This window comes from Mustelus asterias, chromosome 11 (genome assembly GCF_964213995.1).
Source record: "Mustelus asterias chromosome 11, sMusAst1.hap1.1, whole genome shotgun sequence".
Lineage (NCBI taxonomy): Eukaryota > Metazoa > Chordata > Chondrichthyes > Carcharhiniformes > Triakidae > Mustelus > Mustelus asterias.
The window spans coordinates 106,833,749-106,855,846 of record NC_135811.1 but is presented as its reverse complement, the minus strand read 5'-3'; the positions used below and the strand labels follow the sequence as shown (position 1 = coordinate 106,855,846).

Genomic DNA, 22,098 nt, shown 5'->3' with positions numbered 1-22,098 from the left:
AATTTAACATTCTAGTTAGGTTAATTGGGGTTTGCTTTATTAGGGAGGTGGTTGAGGAGAAATTAAGTGCTGCAGTTGAGAATAAGATGTTTGCCTGATTAGGTTGTAGTTGGAATTTTACCTGTTCTTCTGTTTGATAATGAAATGTCCCGATGCTTTAGAATGGGAGATCAACATCAAGATCACGGAGTCGGAGTACAGCTGAACCAGCCAAGTCCAGAAGTCGATCTGCATCTCATTCTGTGTCCAGGGCATCAAATCTTTCAGGATCTCGGACATCGTTCTCCAGATCTAGATCAAGGTCTAGGTCACGGTGAGTGAAAATACTATAAAAGAACTTGGATATTAAGTTTGGATAATGGTTACTTCTCCCTGAAAATTATCTGTGAAATTTACAGTCGTCTTGGAATTTGCATGTTATTTAATTCTGTCTGCCAGAAATCCAGATATAATGTTGAACCTATTTTTTTATTACTAACTGTGTAATATATTTGGATTTCCAACAGGCTTTTGATATGGTACAGCTTCATTGACTTGTGACTAAGTTCAGAATATGTGGTTAGAGTACAAGTGGCAGAATAAATAGCAAACTGACACAAAACCAATAAAACAGTAGGAGTTAAATTAGTTGCTGAGATTGGCAAAAGGTAGACAGTGGTGTTCCACAAGAGTTAGTGCTACGACAACTGTTCACCATATTTACGTAAACTATTTAGCCTCCAGGATTGAAGTAGAATTTCAAAATTTGTGGGTGACACAAAATAGTGGTGTAATTAATGCAGAGAACAATGATGGAATACAAGAAGACATTAATAAACTTGCAGAAGAGGCATGCAATTATCAAATGAAGTTCAATATAGATAAGTCCTACCCAAATTATTTTCTCCCTTTCTCTCCTGTAAAAGAATGTCTTAGCCACAAAATAGTGTTTGTGGTCATAGATGGATAGGCTAGGAAATAGGAGGAGTAGGCCATGTGGCTCCTTGAGCCTGCTCAGCTCATCTGCCCTAGCTTCACGACCCCACACATTCCCTGTATTTCTCAATTTCCTTCGTGTACAACAATATTGATCTCCAACTTGAATATGCTGAACAATTAAGCATCTTTGTAGATAATTTCGAAAGCTCTCAACTCTTAAATAGAGAATTTCTCCGAAAAGTCTGAAATGGCTGACCTCTTACTGAGATTGTACCTCTAGTTCTAGCCTCCTTGCCCAGGGAAACAACTTACCAGCATCTATCCTATCAAGCCCTTTAAGAATTTTGTATATTTGTGTGATTCATCTGCACATGCCATACAGCTATGGTTGGAGTTCAAACTTGGGTCAAAGTTGCCACTTAGTGTCACAAATGTCCCCTGAACATGTCTGTTCTCGTTAAAGGAGGTTGTTTATTCTAAATCTTCAAAGCGACCATTCACATTTGTTCATTCTTGATTTCACGTTCATGGCAGATTTTGAATGCATACGAATTAGGAGCAGGAGTAGGCTATTTAGCTCCTTGAGCCTGGTCCACCATTCAAAAAATTATGGACGATCTGATTTTAACCTCAACTCAATGTTCCCACTCATAACCTTTCACCCCCTTGTTTATCAACAACCTCTAGCTCTGCCCTTAAAAATATTCAAAGCCTCTGCTTCCCCACCCTTTGAGGAAGAGTTCAAATGACCTGCAACCCTCTGAGAAAAGAATTCTCGTAATCTGTCTTAAATGGATGATCCTTTTTTTAAGCAGGGACCATCTAATTCTAGATTCTACCCCAAGAGAAAACATCCTTTCCACATCCACCCTGTCAACACACCTCAGGATCTTGTTTGTTTCAATCAAGTCCCCTCTTGCCTTTCCAAACTCCAGCAGATACAAACCTAGCCTGCCCAAACTTTTCTCATACAATAATAGACAGACGAGCCTCCTCTGAACTGCTTCCAAACCATTTACAGCCTTCCTTAAATAAAGTGACCAATACTGTACACAGTACTGCGGGTATGGTCTCTCCAATGTCCTGTATAACTGAAGCATAACCTCCCCTTGCAATAAATGATAACATTCTATTAGCTCTCTCAATTTCTTGCTGTACCTGCATACTAACCTTTTTGTGATTCATGCATTAGAACACCCAGATTCATCTGCACCTCATAGCTCTGCAATCGCTCACCATTTAGATAATCTTTTTTTTTTATTCTTGCCAAAATGAACAATTTTGCATTTTTCCACACTGCCAGATCTTTGCCCACTCACACATCCTATTTGTATCCTTTTATAGTTTCCTGATGTGCTCTTCTCAACTTGGTTTCCTATCTATCTTTGTGTAATCAGCAAATTTAGCAACCATATCTTTGGTCCCTTCATCCAAGTCATGTAAATTGTAAAAAGGTTGAGGTCACACAGCACTGATTCCTGTGGCACACCACTGATTGCATTGTGTTAAACAAAAAATGACCCATTTATGTCTAATCCATTTCCTGTCAGCTAGGCATGCTTCTATCCATGTTAATATATAACCCTCCTTTACTGTGAGCTTTTATTTTCCACCATAACCTTTGATGTGGTCCCTTATCAAGTGCATCTGGAAATCTAATTACAGTACATCCACCATTTTCCCTTTATCCGCAGCACATGCCACTTCAAAGAATTCCAATCAATTACTAAACATACTTCCCCCTCTCAAGACCATGCTTCAGTCAACAATTAGTTTTCCTTCCCACACCACTTCTTTCAAAGGTATTGACTCCATATTGGTTTACATAGGTGCCAGTATCCCTCCAATATATCATCTTCAAATAACCATTGTTTACGTGTGACCCACAAGTCAGAATCCCATAGCAGAATATATCGACATGCCTGATGCTGCCCTCGGTTGACATGCACGCTTCCTGGATAGTGTTTAGGAGTAGGAGCCCAATTTTCTGCTTCCTAAGCAGAGATGCAGAAGACAATTGTTGCAGCCCTACCAGTGACCCACTAAGGTCAGCTAACTTGGAGCAGAAAATCCAAACTTGAATCTTGCTGGTGTTTCTGACTCAGTTGCTCAGTTAGAAGAAAATTGCTTGTGATCAGTTTTTTAAAAATTCAACCTGGCCAGATTCTGTAAATAATTCCTCTCTAAGCCTTTCATTTAGAGACTTGATAAACAAAAGCAGTTTCCATTTTAACTCCAGCTATTTATATTGTAGGAATTTCAACCTTCCATGTCAGTATCTCCAACCTTTTAATATGACTGTCTGTCGCATAGACTGTGCTTGAATTATTATGCCTATGGGGAGGCAGTGGTGTAGTGAGCTAATAATCCAGAGACCCAAGGTAATGTTCAAGGGACCAGAATGCAAATCCCACCACAGCAGATGATATTTGAAATCAATAAAAATGATGACCATGAAACCATTCATCATTAACCCATCTGGTTCATTAATGTCCTTTAATCTGTTATCTTTATCTGGTCTGGCCTACATGTGACTCCAGACACACAGCTATATGGTTGATTCTTAACTGTCCTCAGAAATGGCGTGGCAAATCACTCGGATCAAGAGCAATTGGGGATGGGCAATAAATGCTGGCCCAATCAGCAACACCCACATCCCATGAATGATTTTTTTAAAACCGCAACTCACACCACTGTTTCACAGCATGGTACAGAAGCAGACACAACCAGTCCACGTCAACATTGCATTTGAACTTCACCTACCAACATAACCCTATGTTCCTTTCTAGTTTCCCTTAAAGTACACCTGTACTAATTGTTTTAATTGCTCTTTGGTTGCAAGTTCCACATTTTACAGATTTTACAACTTTTACAGATGCACCATAGAAAGCATTCCTTCTGGTTGTATCACAGCTTGGTATGGCTCCTGCTCTGCCCAAGACCACAAGGCACTACAAAAGGTTGTGAATGTAGCCCAATTCATCACGCAAACCAGCCTCCCATCCATTGACTCTGTCTACGCTTCCCGTTGCCTTGGCAAAGCAGCCAGCATAATTAAGGACCCCACGCACCCCGGGCATTCTCTCTCCCACCTTCTTCCTTCGGGAAAAAGATACAAAAGTCTGAGGTCACGTACCAACCAACTCAAGAACAGCTTCTTCCCTGCTGCCGTCACACTTTTGAATGGGCTTCTCTACACCCTAGCTATGACTGTAACACATTCTGCACACTCGTTTACTTCTCTATGAACGGTATGCTTTGTATAGTGCGCAAGGAACAATACTTTTCACTGTTAATACATGTTGCAATAATTAATCAAATTCTCTTTATGATTAGTATATTCCTTGCTCAGTGCTACATAATTTGCTGATTTATATGGAGAGCTATGGGGGGGGGTAGAAATTTCATCCGTCTTGCTCTGATTTTGATGACGAGAGCTATTAATCACAATCACTGGCTGCCTATGAAAATGTTTTAAGTTGTGCTACTGTCTTTATTTAAAGCAGTTAATAATGCCACTGCTGTAGGAAAAAAATGAAGTTATTGGTCTTTTTGAAACAATTAGTTCCCACCGTTCAGAACAGTTATAATCATATTTAATTTGGTTCTGTTTAGCAGATCAGTTTCTCGACGCCGCTCGAAGTACTACTCACGATCCAGGTCACACTCTCGGTCATACAGGCGAAGGCACAGGAGCCGATCTTACTCGCCTGTGTACAGGCGTCGGAGAAGCAACAGCCACTCTCCCATATCTCGAAGACGACGTCATATTGGCAACAGGGTCAGTGTACATTGTCACCCATTGTTTTTTGCGACTCATTTGTGTAAAAAGTTTAAATTGCAGAATAAGTTTTTCTTTAGGAATTCACCGTTCCACTAATAAACATAGATCTTTCATCCAATGCTTCTGCACCATTTCCCCATAGCAGCACAATTCTGTAGAGTACAAAAACTAGTTGTGGTAAAATGTATTAAAGTAGGTCAGCAATTCAACATCTAATTTCAGCTGTGATCCTGACTATCTTACCATGGATCTCCATCAAAGCAGAAGAGGTAAAATTCATAAAATTGCCTGTCAAGCATTGAGCATCTGAAACCAGTGACTGATGGGAAGAAAATGTGATCCCAGATAACACTTGCTCCTAAATAGTTTTTATTGGTACCTCCTACTTTGTTTCCTTCAAATCAAAGGTGTGCATTGGCTCGTGTACAACTATGACCATTTATAAGGCTCTATAGTCTGACTAGTCAGTGCCACTAAGATTGGCTAGAAGTAGCATTCCTTGACAATTTGTCTGAGATACAAGTCCTGGGGTGGCTTGTGTGTACTGTTTGTCTTTCTGAGGCTCTCAGTTAATTATATTTTGTTTTTATTTGGTTTTCCTCCTTTTTAAATGGTTCACTCAGCACGCACCACTCTAGCCACAGTGTGTAGGACATAACTTTCCCTTTGGGTCTCTTCTAATGCTATTTTGCATCTTTGATCCTGTCCTCACTTGGAATCTACATTTGCATTTACAGCAGGGCTTCTGCAGCCATCAGGAGCAACAGCTTGATCATTTTTTTCCTCTTCCTAAAATAGGATTGCTGGAACTAATTTTAGTACCCTTATCTTAAGGTAGCAGATGAACACCAGTGTGCTGGTAGCAAATGCAATGCCTTCAGGAATGGGAAACATGGAAGAAAGCTGAGATAGAGGGAATTTCCTGCATTTGCTCCAGAACAATCTTTGATTATACAGATATACTGACTGATATTCAACAAGGTTTAATCAGGCTCATTCCCATGTGACATGTTATCTGCTGGTTTTGATTAGTTTTATTACTGAAAACTAATTTTTTTATTGTAATATTAATTAAGTTGCAAAGTGAACTCCTGAAACAAAGCATAATTGGAAGGGCACTTGATTTAACAGAAAACAAACTCTCTCCAAGTGGAAGGTATTTTACTATGTTAATTTTATTGCTATGTACTCAGCCAGTACTACTGACTTTATTTTGGCTCAGGCTTCTGATTGGCATCCAAAACCAACCTGGACATTGATCTGCTAGATTGCAGATGAAACCAAGAGCCAATGAGGCTTATTGCTCGCGAGTGACTTGTAGCTCAAAGTTTACACTTGTAAAACTTGTTTGCAGATATTCAATAGCTAGACATGGAGGGAGGGGAGCATTGTATATTTTAAACGTTATTGTTCCCATTCTAAAATGAAATTTGAAAGTTGTAATTCAATTATTGTTTTGGTTTCCTCTAGAGCAACCCAAATCCTAATAATTGTCTAGGAGTATTTGGCCTGAGCTTGTACACCACTGAACGAGAGCTACGCGAAGTATTTTCACGATATGGACCACTTGCTGGAATCAATGTTGTCTATGATCAGCGGACAGGAAGATCAAGAGGATTTGCTTTTGTCTACTTTGAAAATGTTGAAGACTCTAAAGAAGTATGTTTAAACAGCAGTCTGGAATACCCATTGGGGGACAAGCTAAGTGTTCTTCTGTTACCACAGTTCACGTTCAGAAGTAACAAAAAAACCTTGCTTTGCTGCTGTTAATCCAGTCTGAGTTGCAATTGCCGTAATTTCTGTTCCAAGTGAAGCCACATCAAAAGGTTTAAAATGTTGCCTTTCCCTAACTTTCACTATGAATAGAGTAGTTAAATCTAGTACACAATTTGATAACCTTGCAAAAATCATAAATATAAAATCTATTGCTACAATTTATTCATAGCCTTGAGGTAAACCAACTTGTATACTTAATTGCTAGTAAAAACTTCCTTTTCCTGTTCTACTTTAAGATTCTGGTTTTCACAAACAAAAATTTTAGAGCAGGATAGCCTAAAGTAGCTGGTCCTCCAGTACATGGAAGTCTTGCTGTGTAGGAGATTCCTTGGCAGCAAAACTGTTTATTGAGAACCTTTTACAGTATTATTCATGTTTTTTATTCTTTCCGCAAGGCTCTATTTGTTGCTTGAGGTACAGTTCCACAATCAACTACAGTCCTTGATTACTTTGCCCAAGTAGTTTTCTTTTCATGTGTTGAACCAAAACGGGTTAGCAGGTTACAATACACCACAGCCGAACCTCATTCAACATCCCCAGTGGAATGCTACTGGCTTGCCATCACTATTTGGAAAGATGGGACCTGAAGTAATGCTCCCTGTAATTTTTCTTTGTGTGCTCTGTTAGCATTGTGCAGTGCTTTTCATGTTGGTGCACAGCTGCATATACACACATCTTTAAAGATATGCAACCTATTTGTTGCACCGTGCAGTATGTTCAGATCGCTGCAAGGCTGCGTACCCATATAGCTTAGGGGGAATATTGACTGTAAGGCTAATTTTAGTGGCTCTGTCTGTGTGAAAGGAGACCAGGAGTTGAATCTTCATAAAAGCAAAATACTACGGATGCTGGAATCTGAAACAAAAACAGAAAATGCTGGAAAATCTCAGGAGGTCTGAGGAGAGAATAGAGCCATCGTTTTGAATCAGGATGACCCTGACGAAGGGTCATCCAGATTTGAAACAACATCTGTGGAGAATAGAGCTAATGTTTTAAATCCGGATGACCCTTCGTCAGGGTCATCCTGGCTCAAAACAATGGCTCTATTCTCTCTCCACAAATGCTGTCAGACCTCCTGAGATTTTCCAGCATTTTCTGTGATTGAATCTTCTTGACTTGGTACATCACCAACTCACGTCCTTGTACATCAGAACATAGGAGTTGTACCATTTTTAAAGATTCAATTATTGCCTGTTGCTAGCTCATCTTTGACTAGCTTCTCTCTTCCACCATTTTAAATTAGTCATTTGTAACCTAAGTTTACCTGTTGATATTTCCAATTGCTCATGGGGACAATAGGGGTGGCATGGTGGCACAGTGGTTAGCACTGCTGCCTCAGCGCCAGGGACCCGGGTTCGATTCCTGGCTTGGGTCACTCTGGAGTTTGCACATTCTCCCCATGTCTGCGTGTGTTTCCTCCGGGTGCTCCAGTTTCCTCCCACAGTCTGAAAGACGTGCTGGTTAGGTACTGAAGTTTGGTGACTAGGAGAATTTCGCAGTAGCTTCATTGCAGTGTTAATGTAAGCCTTACTTGTGACTAATAAATTTTAACTTTAAAGGTTTCCTATTGCCAACTGGATATCCAGTCATTAGCCTATTTTCCTAGGATTCTCTCAATCACCTGTAAGCCTGCTGATATCTAGTCTGAAACTGGCAGAGCTCTGAAAATGGATCCACAGATCAGTGAATAGTGCAAGGATATGCTAATAAAGGAAAAATAATCTTATCCATTTTTAAAAACAATTCTGAGTTTCTTTGCTATGTGATTTTGCATTATAGTAATGTCTAGTAACTCTTAAGACTGACCGTAGGAACTATGGAAATATTGTGGATCCTGCAACCTGTCACATTGTAGAGTACAATGTTAGCAGAAAAAAAACAGTGCCGTAGTCTGCAGATCTTGTCAATTCTTCTTTTGCCATGGTGCACCCAATACAAAAATAACTTCATGAAATGATGGAAATCTAGTTGCTCAGTGGCTAAATACCAACTAATGTGACTGAGGAAACCCCATATTCAGTCTAGCCCAGGGGTGAGCTCCTAGCTTATTTCTTCCTCCCCCTCCCCTCCTTGGCACAGGAACATTGGAACCCCAGAGACCTTGAGGAACCTTAATTAGGTGCATTTAAAATAGCAGTTATATTACTGGAATGATATTCAGAGGCCTTGACTAATTCCAGAGAATTAAAGTTTGATTCCCGCAGAGATAGTTTGGAAACTTTAATTTTGTTTTTAAGATCTGGAAGTAAATTGTCAGGATCAGTTAAAGGGTTTGTGAATCTGTTGAATTACTGTAAACATCCTTTCCTGGTCTAAGTTATATGTGACTACAGCCCCACATCAGTGTAATTGACTTGAATGCCCTCAAGTGTCAGGAACAGTGACCACAGCACAGTTCCTGTGGAGGCAAAGTCCCATTTTCACATTGAGGATGGCCTCCATCGTGTAGTGTAGCATTTCCACTGTGCTAAATGGGATAAACTTTTAACAGATTCAGCAACTCATCTGGGCATCTGAGTGTCTGTGGGCCATTCGCAGAATTGTACTCAACCATAATTTGCAACTTCATGGCCCTGCATATTTCCCCAATTTACCAATACCACCAAGCCAAGGGATCAACCCTGGTGGAATGAAGAGTGCGGAAGAACAACATGAACATCCTGCGGGCTACCATTGACGAGAAACTGAACTGGACTAACCATACAAGTACTGTGGCTGCAAGAGCAGATTGGAGGCTAAGCATCTTGCAGTCAGTAACTCTCCTGACTTCCCAAAGCCTGTCTACCATCTACAAGATACCAGTCAGGAGTGTGATGGAATATTCTCTCTCTCTGCCTGGATGACTGCAGTTTCAACAACACCACCCAGGACAAAACCCACTTGATTGGCACACCATCCATAAGCATTCACACTCCACCACTGACAGTGCCAGCAGTGTGTATCATCTACAAGATGTACTGCAAGAATTCTCCGAGGCTCCTTGGGCAGCACCTGCCAAACCCACAACTGCTACCCCCTAGAAGGAGCAGGATAGCAGATACCTGGAATCACCACCACCTGGAGATTACCCTTCAAGTCACTCAACCTCCTAACTTGGAAACAAATCATCATTCCTTCACTATCACAGTCAAAATCCAGGAACTTCCTTCCTAACACCACTGGGTGTACCTACTCCACTGGGAGAAGAAGGCAGCTCACCACCACTTTCTCAAGGGTAACTAAATGCTGGCTTAACCAGCAATGTGCACATTCCGTAAATAAATAAAAAAACATCTTAAGAAGGTTTTTAAGAATTCAGCCTAGACCATGGCTCAAATGGAATCTTGTTGTCATATACAAGTCAACATTGTATGATGCAATTCATCTATTTATTCAGAGTGCTGTCAGGCGAGTTGATAATTAGGAATTCATTCAAAATCATAGGATGATCCAACATAGAATGAGACCATTTGGCCCACTATTTCATAGAAACATTGAAGATAGGAGCAGGAGGAGGCCATTTGTCCCTTCGAGCCTGTTCTGCCATTCATTATGATCATGACTGACAATACTATGTCATGAAAGAGCTATTCATCCTATTCCTCTGCTCTTTCCCCACGGCCTTGTATTCTTTTGTGTTCTAAGTATTTTTCAAATTCTTTCTTGAATTTTGCTGTTAAATCTGCCTCCTTCCACAACCCCCATCAGGCAGTGAATTCCAGATCATAGTAACTAGCTGTGCATAAAGGAAAAAAGTTTGCTGCTCTCCCCTCTGGTTCTTAACTCATCCTTACATCTGTATTTTTTTTATTAATGATCCTTCTGTTATTGACTATTACTAACAATTTCTCCTTTTTTACACTTATCAAAGCCTTTTAGTGATTTTGTACAGCTGTTAAATCGCCCCTTTGCTCTAAGGAGAACAATGCCAGCTTCTCTAGTCTCTCCATATCTGAAGTCCCACATCCCTGTTACCATTCTAGTAAATCACTTCTGCACTCACTTCAGAGCGACATTCTTCCTAAAGCATGATGCTGAATTGAACTCTGTACACTAGCTGAGGCCTAACCAGGGTTTATAGAGGTCTAGCATACAATTTGAGAATACAGAATATAGGAGCAGGAGTAGGTCACTTGGTTCTTTGAGCCTGCTCTGCCACTCAGTGTGACCATACATGATTCTCTATCTCAATACTATAAACTCTCACTTTCCCCATGCACCTTGATGCCTTTAGAGTCTAGAAATATATCTCTTTTTTCTCAAGTGTATTTAGTGACTTGCCCTCCATAGCCTTCTGTGTAGAGAATTCCACAGGTTCACCACCCTCTGAGTGAAGTTTCTCCCCATCTGGCCTACCCCATATCCTAACACTCTGACCCCTTGTTTTGCCCCTCCTTCTCTCCATGCCCCTCCCCTGCCCCAACAACCAGAGGAAACCTCATCGCTGCATCCAGTTTATTTAGTCCTTTCAGAATTTTGTACATTTCAAAGAGATCCCTCGATTACTAAAGCCAATGAATGAGCTGTATGTTTTTTAACCTTCTCATCTTCTCCTGCACCTTCAAAGATTTTCTTTGCTGTACCCCTTTAAAATTGAGCTGCTTATATTGCCTCTCCTCATTCAACCAAAATCTTATCAATTCACACTTCCTGTGCATTAAGTTTTAATCTGCCATGTGTAAGCCCATTTTACCACTTCTTTTGACGTATATTACTATCTTCCTTATTGATAACTACATGTCCAAGTTTTGTATCATACCTTCAAATTATGTTCTGCATTCCCAAGTTTGTATCATCAATATATATCAAAGAGCATTGGTCCTAAAACCAATACCTGGGGAACACTGCTATAATTTCCCCCTCATCTGAAAAAAGTACTGTTCACCATCTTTGTTTTCTGTCCTTAGCCAATTTTGTATCCATGCTGGCCACTGTCTTTTAAATCCATTTTGCTAACCAGCCTATTATGTGATATTTCAGTAAGCACTTTTTAAATTCCACATACACAGCATCAACCACACCACCCTCATCAATCCTCCCATTCATCAAAAATACTCATTGGTGAAATTCCATTTGCCTTTAGCAATCTGACTTTTGTTAGCTTATTTTTTCCAAATGCTATTTAATTTTGTTGTAACATTGTTTCTAGATGTTTTCCTACCACTGAGGTTACAATAATTGCAGTTGCTGGATTTATCCCCTCCCACACTTTTTAAAACCAGTATATCATTTGAAATCCTTTAGCCCTGTGACACCATCCCCCCATATCCAAGAGAATTTAGAAGATTGTAGCCAGAACCTTGGGAATTTCCAGCCTTGCTTCCTTTAGTAACTTGGGGTGCATCCCAAGCAAACTAGGTGACCTTTTTACTTTGAGGACTGCTAACTATTTAAGCACTGTACATCCTCTTTATTTTTATCCTATCCAGTTTCTTTATTAATGTTACTGCTACATTGGCAACATCTCTTTAGTAAAGACAGATGGAAAGTACTGAAATTACTCATTTAAGGCCCCTGCTGTCTGATGATCATCTCCTTTTTGGTCCTTAATCAACCCTAACATTCCTTTAACTACCCCTTTTTATTATTTGTGTTTATACAAAACTTTGCGTTTCCTTTTGTATTAACCAAAAAATTGTATTTTTTCTTTGCCTTTCTTGTTCCTTTCTTAGATCACTTTTGTACCTTCATTAACCATACAATTGTGTTAAGCCACCTTCTCTGTCTCATTTTGACCTCTCATGTCCTTAGTCCTCCAAAAAGCTTTGGCTGCTTTTCCTTTCCATCTTTTGGGGATGTGTCTATTCTATACCTAAACCATCTTCTCTTCACAGAGCCTACAGTTTTGCCTGCAAAGTTTTGATTCTAATTCACCTGGCCAGATCATCTTCAACTCATTGAATTGGCTTTTGTACCATTCTTTTTCCACAAGTGTTGCAATCACTATTCCCCAAATGTAACCCCATCAAAACGTGTTCACTTGTCCCATTTTATTCTCCAAAGGTAGATCCAACACTGCTTGCTGAATTATCCGGCTAGAAATGTGCTGACCAGGAGAGTTCTTTTGTGTATGTTTCCTTAATTCCCGCTTTTAGTATTTATCCTGCTTTGGTTTATATTAGTACAATTGAGGTGTCTATTCACTGCTCAATAGTTTTACTCGGTCTAATAATAACATGCATATTTGCTGTTCTCCCTCAATTTGCTGACCAGTTGTCTAGTAGCTCCTCTGCTCCTCAACTATCATCCCTCTCTAGGACTGTAATACCTTCATGGATCAATAGACCATCGCAGAGGGCATTTAAGAGTCAGCCACATTGCTGTGGATCAGGAGTCACATGTAGGCCAGGTGACAGATTTCCTTCCCTAAAGGGCGTTTGTGAACCTGATGGGTTTTTACAACAATCATAGCTCATCATTAGACTTTTAATTCCAAAGTTTAATGGTATTTAAATTTCACTATCTGCCATGGTGGGATTCAAGCCCAGGTCTCCAGAGCATTACCCTGGGTTTCTGGATTAATAGTCCAGTGACAATACCACTACCCTTATCGCCTCACCCTTCAGAGCCTTGTAGTCAAAAATAAGTTTCCAGTTCTCCTCCTTGGAACCCGATCTCTGAAATTGCTGTGTGTGAAATTATAACTGGCTAATTTTTTTAGCCCTGTTTGTAAATGCCCAGGACATGAGAATACGCAGAGTGTTCATCAGGATGTTGCCTGGGCTGGAGCATTTTCTCTATGAAGAGAGGCTGGTTGGGCTGGGATTATTTTCCTTGAAACGGAGAAGGTGGAGGGGGAGAAACCTGATTGAGGTGTACAAAATTACAAGGGACATATAGGGTCCTTTTCGTAGAGGGGTCAATCAGTGGTCATAGATTTAAGGTAAGGGCAGGAGATTGAGAGGATTTGAGGAAAAGCTTTTTCACCCAGAGGGTAGTGGGAATCTGGATACGGAGAACGTGCAAACTCCATGCAGAGTGACCCAAGCCGGGAATCAAACTTGGGTCCCTAGCACTGTGAAGCAGCAGTGCTAACCACTGTGCTACCGTGCCGCCCAAATTGCCTTGACATATGTATCGTACTGTACTGGGTGAAAAGACTTTCCCTCAAATCTTCTCTCAATCTCCAGCCCCTTACCTTAAATCTATGACCACTGGTTGACCCCTCTACTAAGGGACCCTGTATGTCCCTTGTATGTACATCTGTACCGAATATACATAGGTACCATGCAGGTTCAGTCGGCAGTTAGGAAGGCAAATGCAATGTTAGCATTCATGTCGAGGGGGCTAGAACATGAGCAGGGATGTACTTCTGAGGCCGTATAAGGCTCTGGTCAGATGCCATTTGGAGTATTGTGAGCAGTTTTGGGCCCCATATCTAAGGAAGGATGTGCTGGCCGTGGAAAGGGTCCAGAGGAGCTTCACAAGAATGATCCCTGGAATGAAGACCTTGTCGTATGAGGAATGGTTAAGGACACTAGGGCAGTACTCGTTGGAATTTAGAAGAATGAGGGGGGATCTTATTGAAACTTACAGGATACTGCAAGGCCTGGATAGAGTGGACGTGGAGAGAATGCTTCCACTAGTAGGAAAAACTAGAACCAGAGGGCACAACCTCGGGCTAAAGGGACGATCCTTTAGAACAGAGATGAGAAATTTCTTCACCAGAGTGGTGAATCTGTGGAACTCTTTGCCACAGAAGGCTGTGGAGGCCGGGTCATTGAGTGTCTTTAAGACAGACAGGTTATTGATTAATAAGGGGATCAAGGGTTATGGGGAAAAGGCAGGAGAATGGGGATGAGAAAAATATCAGCCATGATTGAATGGCAGAGCAGACTAGATGGGCTGAATGGCCTAATTCTGCTCCTATGTCTTATGGTTTTATAGTGATGCAGCAAGTTGTGTGCCAACGTAACGTGCCACAATAGTAGGATGAGCATACATATTTCATGCCCAACCTGGATGAAGCATCGAATACAGATTATTAAAACTTTAAAAATACTGGAGATGCTAGAAACCGGAAGTGAAAACCGGAAGAAAAACTAAACGAATCTGGGAGCACCTGTAGAAAGAAAACCAAGTTAGTGTTTTGAGTTTATATGACTTTGGAGCTGAAGAGATGTAGAAATGTGATGGGTTTAGGAAAAGTAGTCCTGAAACAGCATAAAATCCATTCAATTTCTACCTCTCCAGCTCTGAAGAGTCGTATGGACTTGAAACGTTAACTTTGTTTCTCTCCCCTGTAGATGCTGCCAGACCTGATGAGCTTTTCCAGCATTTTCTGTTTTTTGTTACAGGTTGTAGACCTTTTTCCAGAGGAAGCAAAGTTCAAGAACCAATTGATAAAAGCAAAATACTGCGGGTGCTGGAATCTGAAACAAAAACAGAAAATGTTGGAAAATCTCAGGTCTACAGCATCTGTGGGGAGAGAAGGGTCATCGAGGCTCGAAACGTTGGCCCTATTCTCTCCCCGCAGATGCTGTCAGACCTGCTGAGATTTTGCAGCATTTTCTGCTTTTGTTCGAGGACGCTTTTGCTGGTTTGTCTTAACAGGGAGGTCCAAAAGGGGTAAATTGCAAAAGTTTAAAAGCTCCACCTTCGTGCGGAAGTAAATATTTAACCTTTTGTTGCATTCAGCATCTTACTAGGGTTTGAATATACTTGCGATTTAGTCAAGAATATGTTTTGCAGCGGGACTGTTAAGAATTTGAAAATGGTGCAATTGGCCCCAAGCTATTAAATGATGGATCTGTCTGCTTGTAATGAGCTGGGAGCACGTGATGTGTCAGGCCCGGACCCGATTGGCTGGGGGGGTTGCTCGGATTGTTGCAAAGTGGAGCTTCCTGATTGGATATCGTGGCTGAATGTTATTTGTCAATGGCGCGCGTTCAGCGTCTTTAACCATTCAACATTGCAGAGCCCTGGGCGGGGGGGCATGGCTCTGGACAAAGGACAAACAGCAAAACTCTAACTGAGCATCACAACCCGATCAGATATCTGCACATGTTGAGTGCTGATTGTTTTACTACAAGGCGTTGGCCTGCTTGCTTTCTCCTCCTGTCGTCGTGCATTAAACTTCACATTTGGACGACAGTTAGTTTCTAAGCCCCCTCCCAAAATACATTTTAAAGTTTTTTTAAAAATAGATCACAGCTGGAATTGACGGGCTGGGAGGGGGAAACGCGACAAAATGGAATCCATTAACTGTTGAATATTTTCCTGTACGCTACCTGATTTGTTGAGACGAACAGCTCGGGGGGTTTTTTTTTGTATTTATGGTGAGAAAGATGAGAAGTAAATAAGTCAAGGATGAGGAGAGAAGCTGAAGCGGAAACCGAGAAGCAAGTAACAGGCCCTGTTGTGTTTTGCTAGGAAGAATTAATCACTGAAAAGCGAGTTTTGCTCTTTTCGTAAGGATTTGAACAGGAAGCGAAGTTTTTTTTAAAAATGGTGTATTTAGCCCGACTACTTTTTTATTGTCCCCATCAGGTGTTTTTTAAGATTTGAGTATTTTGTAAAATGTCAATCTTAATGGAAAAATAGTGAACCGCGAATGCCAGAAGATGGAAATGTTTAGTTGTTCACGTCCACGTAAACAAAAAGAAACGGTTTTGTGGTTTATTTTTGTAGTATCTGCAAATTTGGAACATTTTGTGTTGTAGTTGGCAACATTTTCAGCATTTCTGTATTTTTATAAAGTGAGTATGGACAGACTGCTAAACTGTTCCAATTGACTGGTGGAATTCCAGGCTTCCACATTTAATCAGGACAAGTAGATCTCTAGATTACTGCATGTTTTCTTACGAATGTGTGCTCAACATAAATTGTTTCATCCACATTAATGCATCCTTCCAATACAATAAATGGATTGTGAAATCCCAAATACCTGTCTGCTTTACTATAGTTTATTTAGTCTAATTTTGTTTCTGGGTAGGAGGTAGGCCACTGTGATAACCTTCTAACAAGATATACTAGGTGGAATTTGAAACTGCAGGCTCGAGTATCGATTTCTAATGGTGTATAAACAAGAAACTAAAAAAGTTCTCTTCTCCCTCTTTCCCCCTCCCCATTTTTTATGGGAAAGAGCAATTTGGTTTAATTAAATGGTTTTCCAGCACACACCATAAATAAAGGACCTTATTAAATTTTCAATTTTGTGCAGCTATTTGTGTAAGCTTATAATGCAGCAAATGTTATGCTTTTCAACTGCACTAAAGATAAAACTCTGAAGCCTTGTGCTTTTGGGTTGACTAATATCATAAAAAGCGCTGCAGCTCATAGGGTTGACAGCATGCTATATCCAAAAGATTAACCTAACTTTTCTCTTTGCCTGTGTTTCTAATATCTTGTTCATGCTAACTGTTGATTGGTATTTGGTAATTAGCTGCAGAATCGATTCCAGCCACGGTAGTGCCCTGTTTCTCAGTTCGAACTACAGTTGTCCAATGGCAAGACAGTTTGCCTTTTCAGAATATCCAGTTCTTAAATTTAAATTATTTTAATAAATTTAATTGAATTATCTGAATGTAGAGTCCACACTCAAAAAATTGAATCAACTCCAGGAAAATTTACAAAGTGACCAATCAACCTTAATTCGCAATTAACTGAAAAGCCTGCAAATTTGACTTAATTGCCAAGACAAAAACATTTTTTGTTGCAATCACAATATGGAGCAAAATAGCAACAAAGTAATGTTTGGTTTATTTTCTACAGGCAAAGGAACGTGCTAATGGGATGGAACTTGATGGCCGACGCATTAGGGTAGATTATTCCATTACAAAACGACCCCACACTCCAACTCCAGGAATCTACATGGGCAGACCAACAACGTGAGCTCAAGTATTTTTTCATACAAAACCTTTTTTTTTGCACAGTACTTTTTATAGTAACTGAATTGTGCACATGTGCCCATTTTTTGACATTTTACAGCAGTGTTGGTTCTTCTCATTACAATGACTCTTACAGTGACCGATACGATGACCGGGATTACAACTACAGGTAATGTTTGATTCAAACTAGATGCAGTCTATTCGTGGATATTATTGCTGCTAGTTTTTACATTCCAGTGCCAACTGTCCACTATTGACTCTAACTGTGACCCTTCCATTACTGTATCCTTGAATTCCCTTTATAAGTGTTTGCCTTGCTGATTCTCTTGCCACCTTCAGAAGCATCCTAAAATCTGTTTTTGTTAATGTGTTTGGTAACCTCCCTCAACCCTTGTCCTAATTCTATCCTAGAGTCTTAACTCCCCATCCGCCTCTCCCAAGTTGAAGATGCTTTATATATCTGTTATTTCAAACAAATTTTTGATTGAAGGAAGATGGGGTAACTAATTACATTTTTAGATTTTAGTACGACTTTATGAACTGTTGTCTATCCTTTGTCAATGTCTAAAATTAAATTCCAATGCTGTCTTGGTCAGTCTGCTTGCTATTCAGTAAATCTCATCTTATCCCAAACCTGCTGCCCTATTCTACCCTGCACTGCTAGTCTTATCCTGTTCTCTTTAGCTTTCTTCTTTAAAACATCTATTAAACTCAACTTTTTACCAATTTTTGGTATTTATCCTACTACCTCCTTCTGTCGCTTAAAGAAATCTTGGCTAATGTTCCTATAAAGTACATGAGAACATTCACACACTTTGGGTGCTGTGTACATGCAAGTTGTTGCTGATGTACATTGTTTCTTGATTTGCAATTTAAATTTTTCATATGCTTATATACCTTTATGTCCAAAACCATTTATTCCTTTAGCCCCTCAGTTCTCCTGGAACTCCAGTTGTCCAGCTTTGGCCACTTCCTCTCCCTCACTTTGCTCCACTGTGCCTTCAGTCATCAGACTCCACAGTCCAGAACTCTCTTCCTAACCCTATCTGTAATAACCATGCCCTTTTTCCTTTAAGACCTAACTTAAAACATAGTTTTTTAAAAAAACAATCTCTTGTTTACTCCTGCTATAAATTTCCTTTACCCTTTCTAATTTTCCTTTCTTTGGCTCAGTTATTTTTGTCTATTACATGCCTATGAAATGCCCTGAGCAATATACTCCATTAAAGGCGCTCACCATGTAAGCTAAAGTTGTTGAAATTAATCAGTGACTCACTCTTCCAAAAGCCTACAATGCAACATTATGGCATGTGGGTTAACTTTAACTTCTCAGAGTTAAATGAAGCTCTGGCTACATGTCAGAGATATTCACTTGAACCCTCAAACTGGTTCACAACATTACTACTTGGAAATTAAATGCATTTTCACCTGCAATAAAACCAGCGCTGAGGGTATTTGTAAATGCAGAATAGGAGGAAAAATTATGATGAAGTTATAAAGCAGTCACATACACACATTGTTAGAATCGAAACTGTACTAAAATGAAGATCAATGTAGTAACTAATGAATATCTGCTAAAATGGATGCAGGCAGTTTTTTCAGCTTCGTTCTTTTGATGTAAGCAGTGAGGTTGAGTGTTGATGGCAATCTGTCTAAGCTATATTCTGGTAAAAGTAAAATGTTTGTGTTCTTCCTAGAAAACGTTCACCTTCACCCTATTACAGAAGATACAGATCTCGATCTCGTTCTTTCACCCCGCGTAAGTGTTGAGGCCTGTAATTTCCCTCCTGTCTTGCAAAACCATTTTAAAATCATATTTTGAAGTGATGTTTGTTATTCTCTCTGCAGGTCGATACTGATGAAATCTACCAAGTAATTCCTACCCATTTAAAATGGATGGGAACCTTTTCAAACCTACAGGGATTTTATAAAAACTAATGAGAATTCTTGGGCATTGTAGTGCTTTTTTTAAAAAAATGTTTTTAATTATTTTAAGCAAAGCCCTATAATCAGAAGTAGTCTCTCATTTTAAGAAATAATAGTTTTCTGGTGCCTCACTAAGTCATGTTCCTTTTATGGTGAAAGGGCATCTATCTTTTTAAAGGGAGATCTACAATCCAGTATTGCTGCATTAAATCTCAATGATTGCAGTCAACTAATTTCTGGTACATATGTGCTCATTACTTTGGGATATTAAGCAAGGTGTCTTGACTTTTTGTGCACAATGTTTGATTATACATACTTTACAAAGAAAGATTCAGTTGTAAAGTTACTTTGTGGGAAGTGATGACATGCAATAAACGTCTCAGACACAAAATGTATGGCCTGTTTTCCTTATGCTGAATAGGCAACATATTAAAAGTACCAGTACAGCAGTTTTTAAAGGAATCTATCGTGTGACCTTTGTACATTGTGCCATTCAGTGTTTAAGTTTGTAGAATGGGGAAGAGGAGCCTTTTCTTATTGTACTCAAATATTTTGTGCAAATTTTAAAATGCTAATCCATAAATTCGGTCTTAACCTCCAATTCCCCCCACTGCTCAATATTGCTTTTCCAGGAATAGCCGAGTTCTTCAGGTCAGGAAATCCCAGAGTCAATTCTTTAATCTGCGCTGAGTTAATAAAACAGGGTGAAAGCTTAAACCTCCCTTGGTATCACCAGGAGAAGGTTAGTGGGGTCGCGGTGAGAGAAATTACCAGAGTTTTTCCTCCTCCTTGCTATCCAGCATCCTATGCTGAAAATGCATTTGTGGTATTGGATAGGGACAGATTAGGACTGGTGGCACTCTTAAAAGCCCACGTATAGAATCCATAGTTCCCTCCAGGTGCTCTGGTTTCCTCCCACACTCCAAAGATGTGCAGGTTAGGTTGATTGGCCATGGAAAAGTTTTTTTTTTAATGCAGAATGGTGGGTGCCTGGAATGTGCTGCCAGAGGAGATGGTGGAAGCAGACCCATTAGCAACATTCAAGAGGCATCTGGATAGGTATGTAAGTAGGGAGGAAATAGAGGGATATGGACCGAGTAAGGGCAGAAGGGTTTTTTGTTTAGCTAGGGCTTGTTCCTGTGCTGTATTATTCTTTGTTTGGAATTTCCCCTTAGTGCCAGAGGGACTAGCAGGGTAAATACTTGGGTTTGTGGGGATAGGCCTGGGTGGAATTATTGTTAGTGCAGGCTCAATAGGCCAGATGGCCTCCTGCTCTGCAGGGATTTTGATATCTTGTCGTTTTATAATTTGACTATCACAAATGGAGACTGGAGAGTACTCTCCCCAAAACAAATACTCATAACATCTGTTTCCTTTCCTATACACACTGATGCTCTCTAAAACACCAGAGTGTAGATTAATTTCAAGGCAGGTTCTTTTCTAAGTACAGTAAAGTTTAGCTCTCAACCAGTTCTCCAGAAGTCCACTTATCAATAGGAGGGTGTTGGGAGGGCAAGATTGCAACCTGAAACAAACAACATGTTTTGTTTATGAAAACGGTGCAGAATCATTCACACATTCATCACTTTTTTTGCTCTGTGCCATGCACATTCTTTCTCTACCGGAAATCTATATTTTTCATCCTTCCCTGTGGGGAAGTATACAAGTGTCTCTTCTAATCCTTTGTAAAATTAAGATTGAAATTGTTGTGTTTGTCATGCCAGTGACTCCATGGTGCTTCAATTGCATAAAATCTGTATTTAACAATATACAGCGGCGTACAGCTCCAAATGGGTCAGCATGCTTGGAGATAGGTGAGGCCCATGCTTTCCTATGTTGGGATCATCTGCCCACTGGTCAAGGAATGGGTGGGCCAAAGAAGGGCCTGTGGAATCTTGACGACAAATTTATGCCTTTTGGGTGAAAATTGAGTGAGTGTCTTGCTGTAGTTTTTTTTAAAGTTTATATTTGGATAAAAAGATCAAGCTCTAGAAAAATTACCATAGTCAAATATCCTTCCTCACACTTCACTGTGAAGCCTTTTTTAAAGTTATGAAGAATTTTACCTTGTATAAGTGGCGTTAAGGAACTGCATCCGGATGTTGGAGTTATTCCTTAATCTTTCCATAAAATTATGAATTTCTGTAATTCAATTTTAAGCATTGTTCATTTTCCCTGGGTCATGTGGCATTACTATGAAGAATAATATACCATAGAACCCAGAAGAAGGCCATTTGGCTCATCGGGCCTGCACTGATGACAATCCCGCCCCAAGCCCTTTTAAAAAAAATTCATTCGTGGGACATGGGTGTCGCTGGCTGGCCAGCATTTATTGCCCATCCCTAGTTGCCCTTGAGAAGGTGGTGGTGAGCTGCCGCCTTGAATCGCTGCAGTCCATGTGCTGTGGATTGACCCACAATGCCGTTGGGGAGGGAATTCCAGAATTTTGATCCAGTGACTGTGAAGGAACGGCGATATATTTTCAAGTCAGGATGGTGAGTGGCTTGGTGGGGAACTTGCAGGTGGTGATGTTTCCATGTATCTGCTGCTCTTGTCTTTCTAGATGGAAGTGGTCGTGGCTTTGGAAGGTGCTGTCTCAGGACCTTTGGTGAATTGCGGCAGTGCACACTGCTGCTACTGAGCGTGGTGGGGGAGGGATTTAAAGTTTGTAGATGTGGTGCCAATCAAGTGGGTTGCTTTGTCCTGGATGGTGTCAAGCTTCTTGAGTGTTGTTGGAGCTGTACCCATCCAGGCAAGTGGGGAGTATTCCATCACACTCCTGACTTGTGGCTTGCAGATGGTGGATAGGCTCTGGGGAGTCAGGAGGTGAGTTACTTGCCGCAGTATTCCTAGCCTCTGACCTGCTCTTGTAGCCACTGTTTGTGC

The 22,098-nt window shown here is 40.3% G+C and overlaps 1 protein-coding gene across 12 annotated transcripts in view; it reads left to right on the top strand.

Moving 5' to 3' along the window:
* LOC144500768 (transformer-2 protein homolog alpha-like) overlaps positions 1–20,931 on the top strand; it is a 28,979-nt gene extending 8,048 nt beyond the window's left edge. For 4 of the 12 annotated variants that reach the window (XM_078224194.1, XM_078224198.1, XM_078224196.1 and 1 more), the window contains 7 exons: positions 162–313; positions 4,537–4,699; positions 6,173–6,361; positions 17,171–17,286; positions 17,387–17,455; positions 18,984–19,045; positions 19,135–19,672. In XM_078224194.1, the coding sequence (XP_078080320.1) occupies positions 162–313; positions 4,537–4,699; positions 6,173–6,361; positions 17,171–17,286; positions 17,387–17,455; positions 18,984–19,045; positions 19,135–19,145 (762 nt within the window). In that variant the 3' untranslated portion in view covers positions 19,146–19,672. Of the gene's footprint in view, positions 1–161; positions 314–4,533; positions 4,700–6,172; positions 6,362–17,170; positions 17,287–17,386; positions 17,456–18,983; positions 19,046–19,134 lie in introns of all 12 variants that reach the window. The other 8 variants (XM_078224197.1, XM_078224193.1, XM_078224190.1 and 5 more) reach the window with 6 other exon arrangements.
* Positions 20,932–22,098: the final 1,167 nt, after the last annotated feature.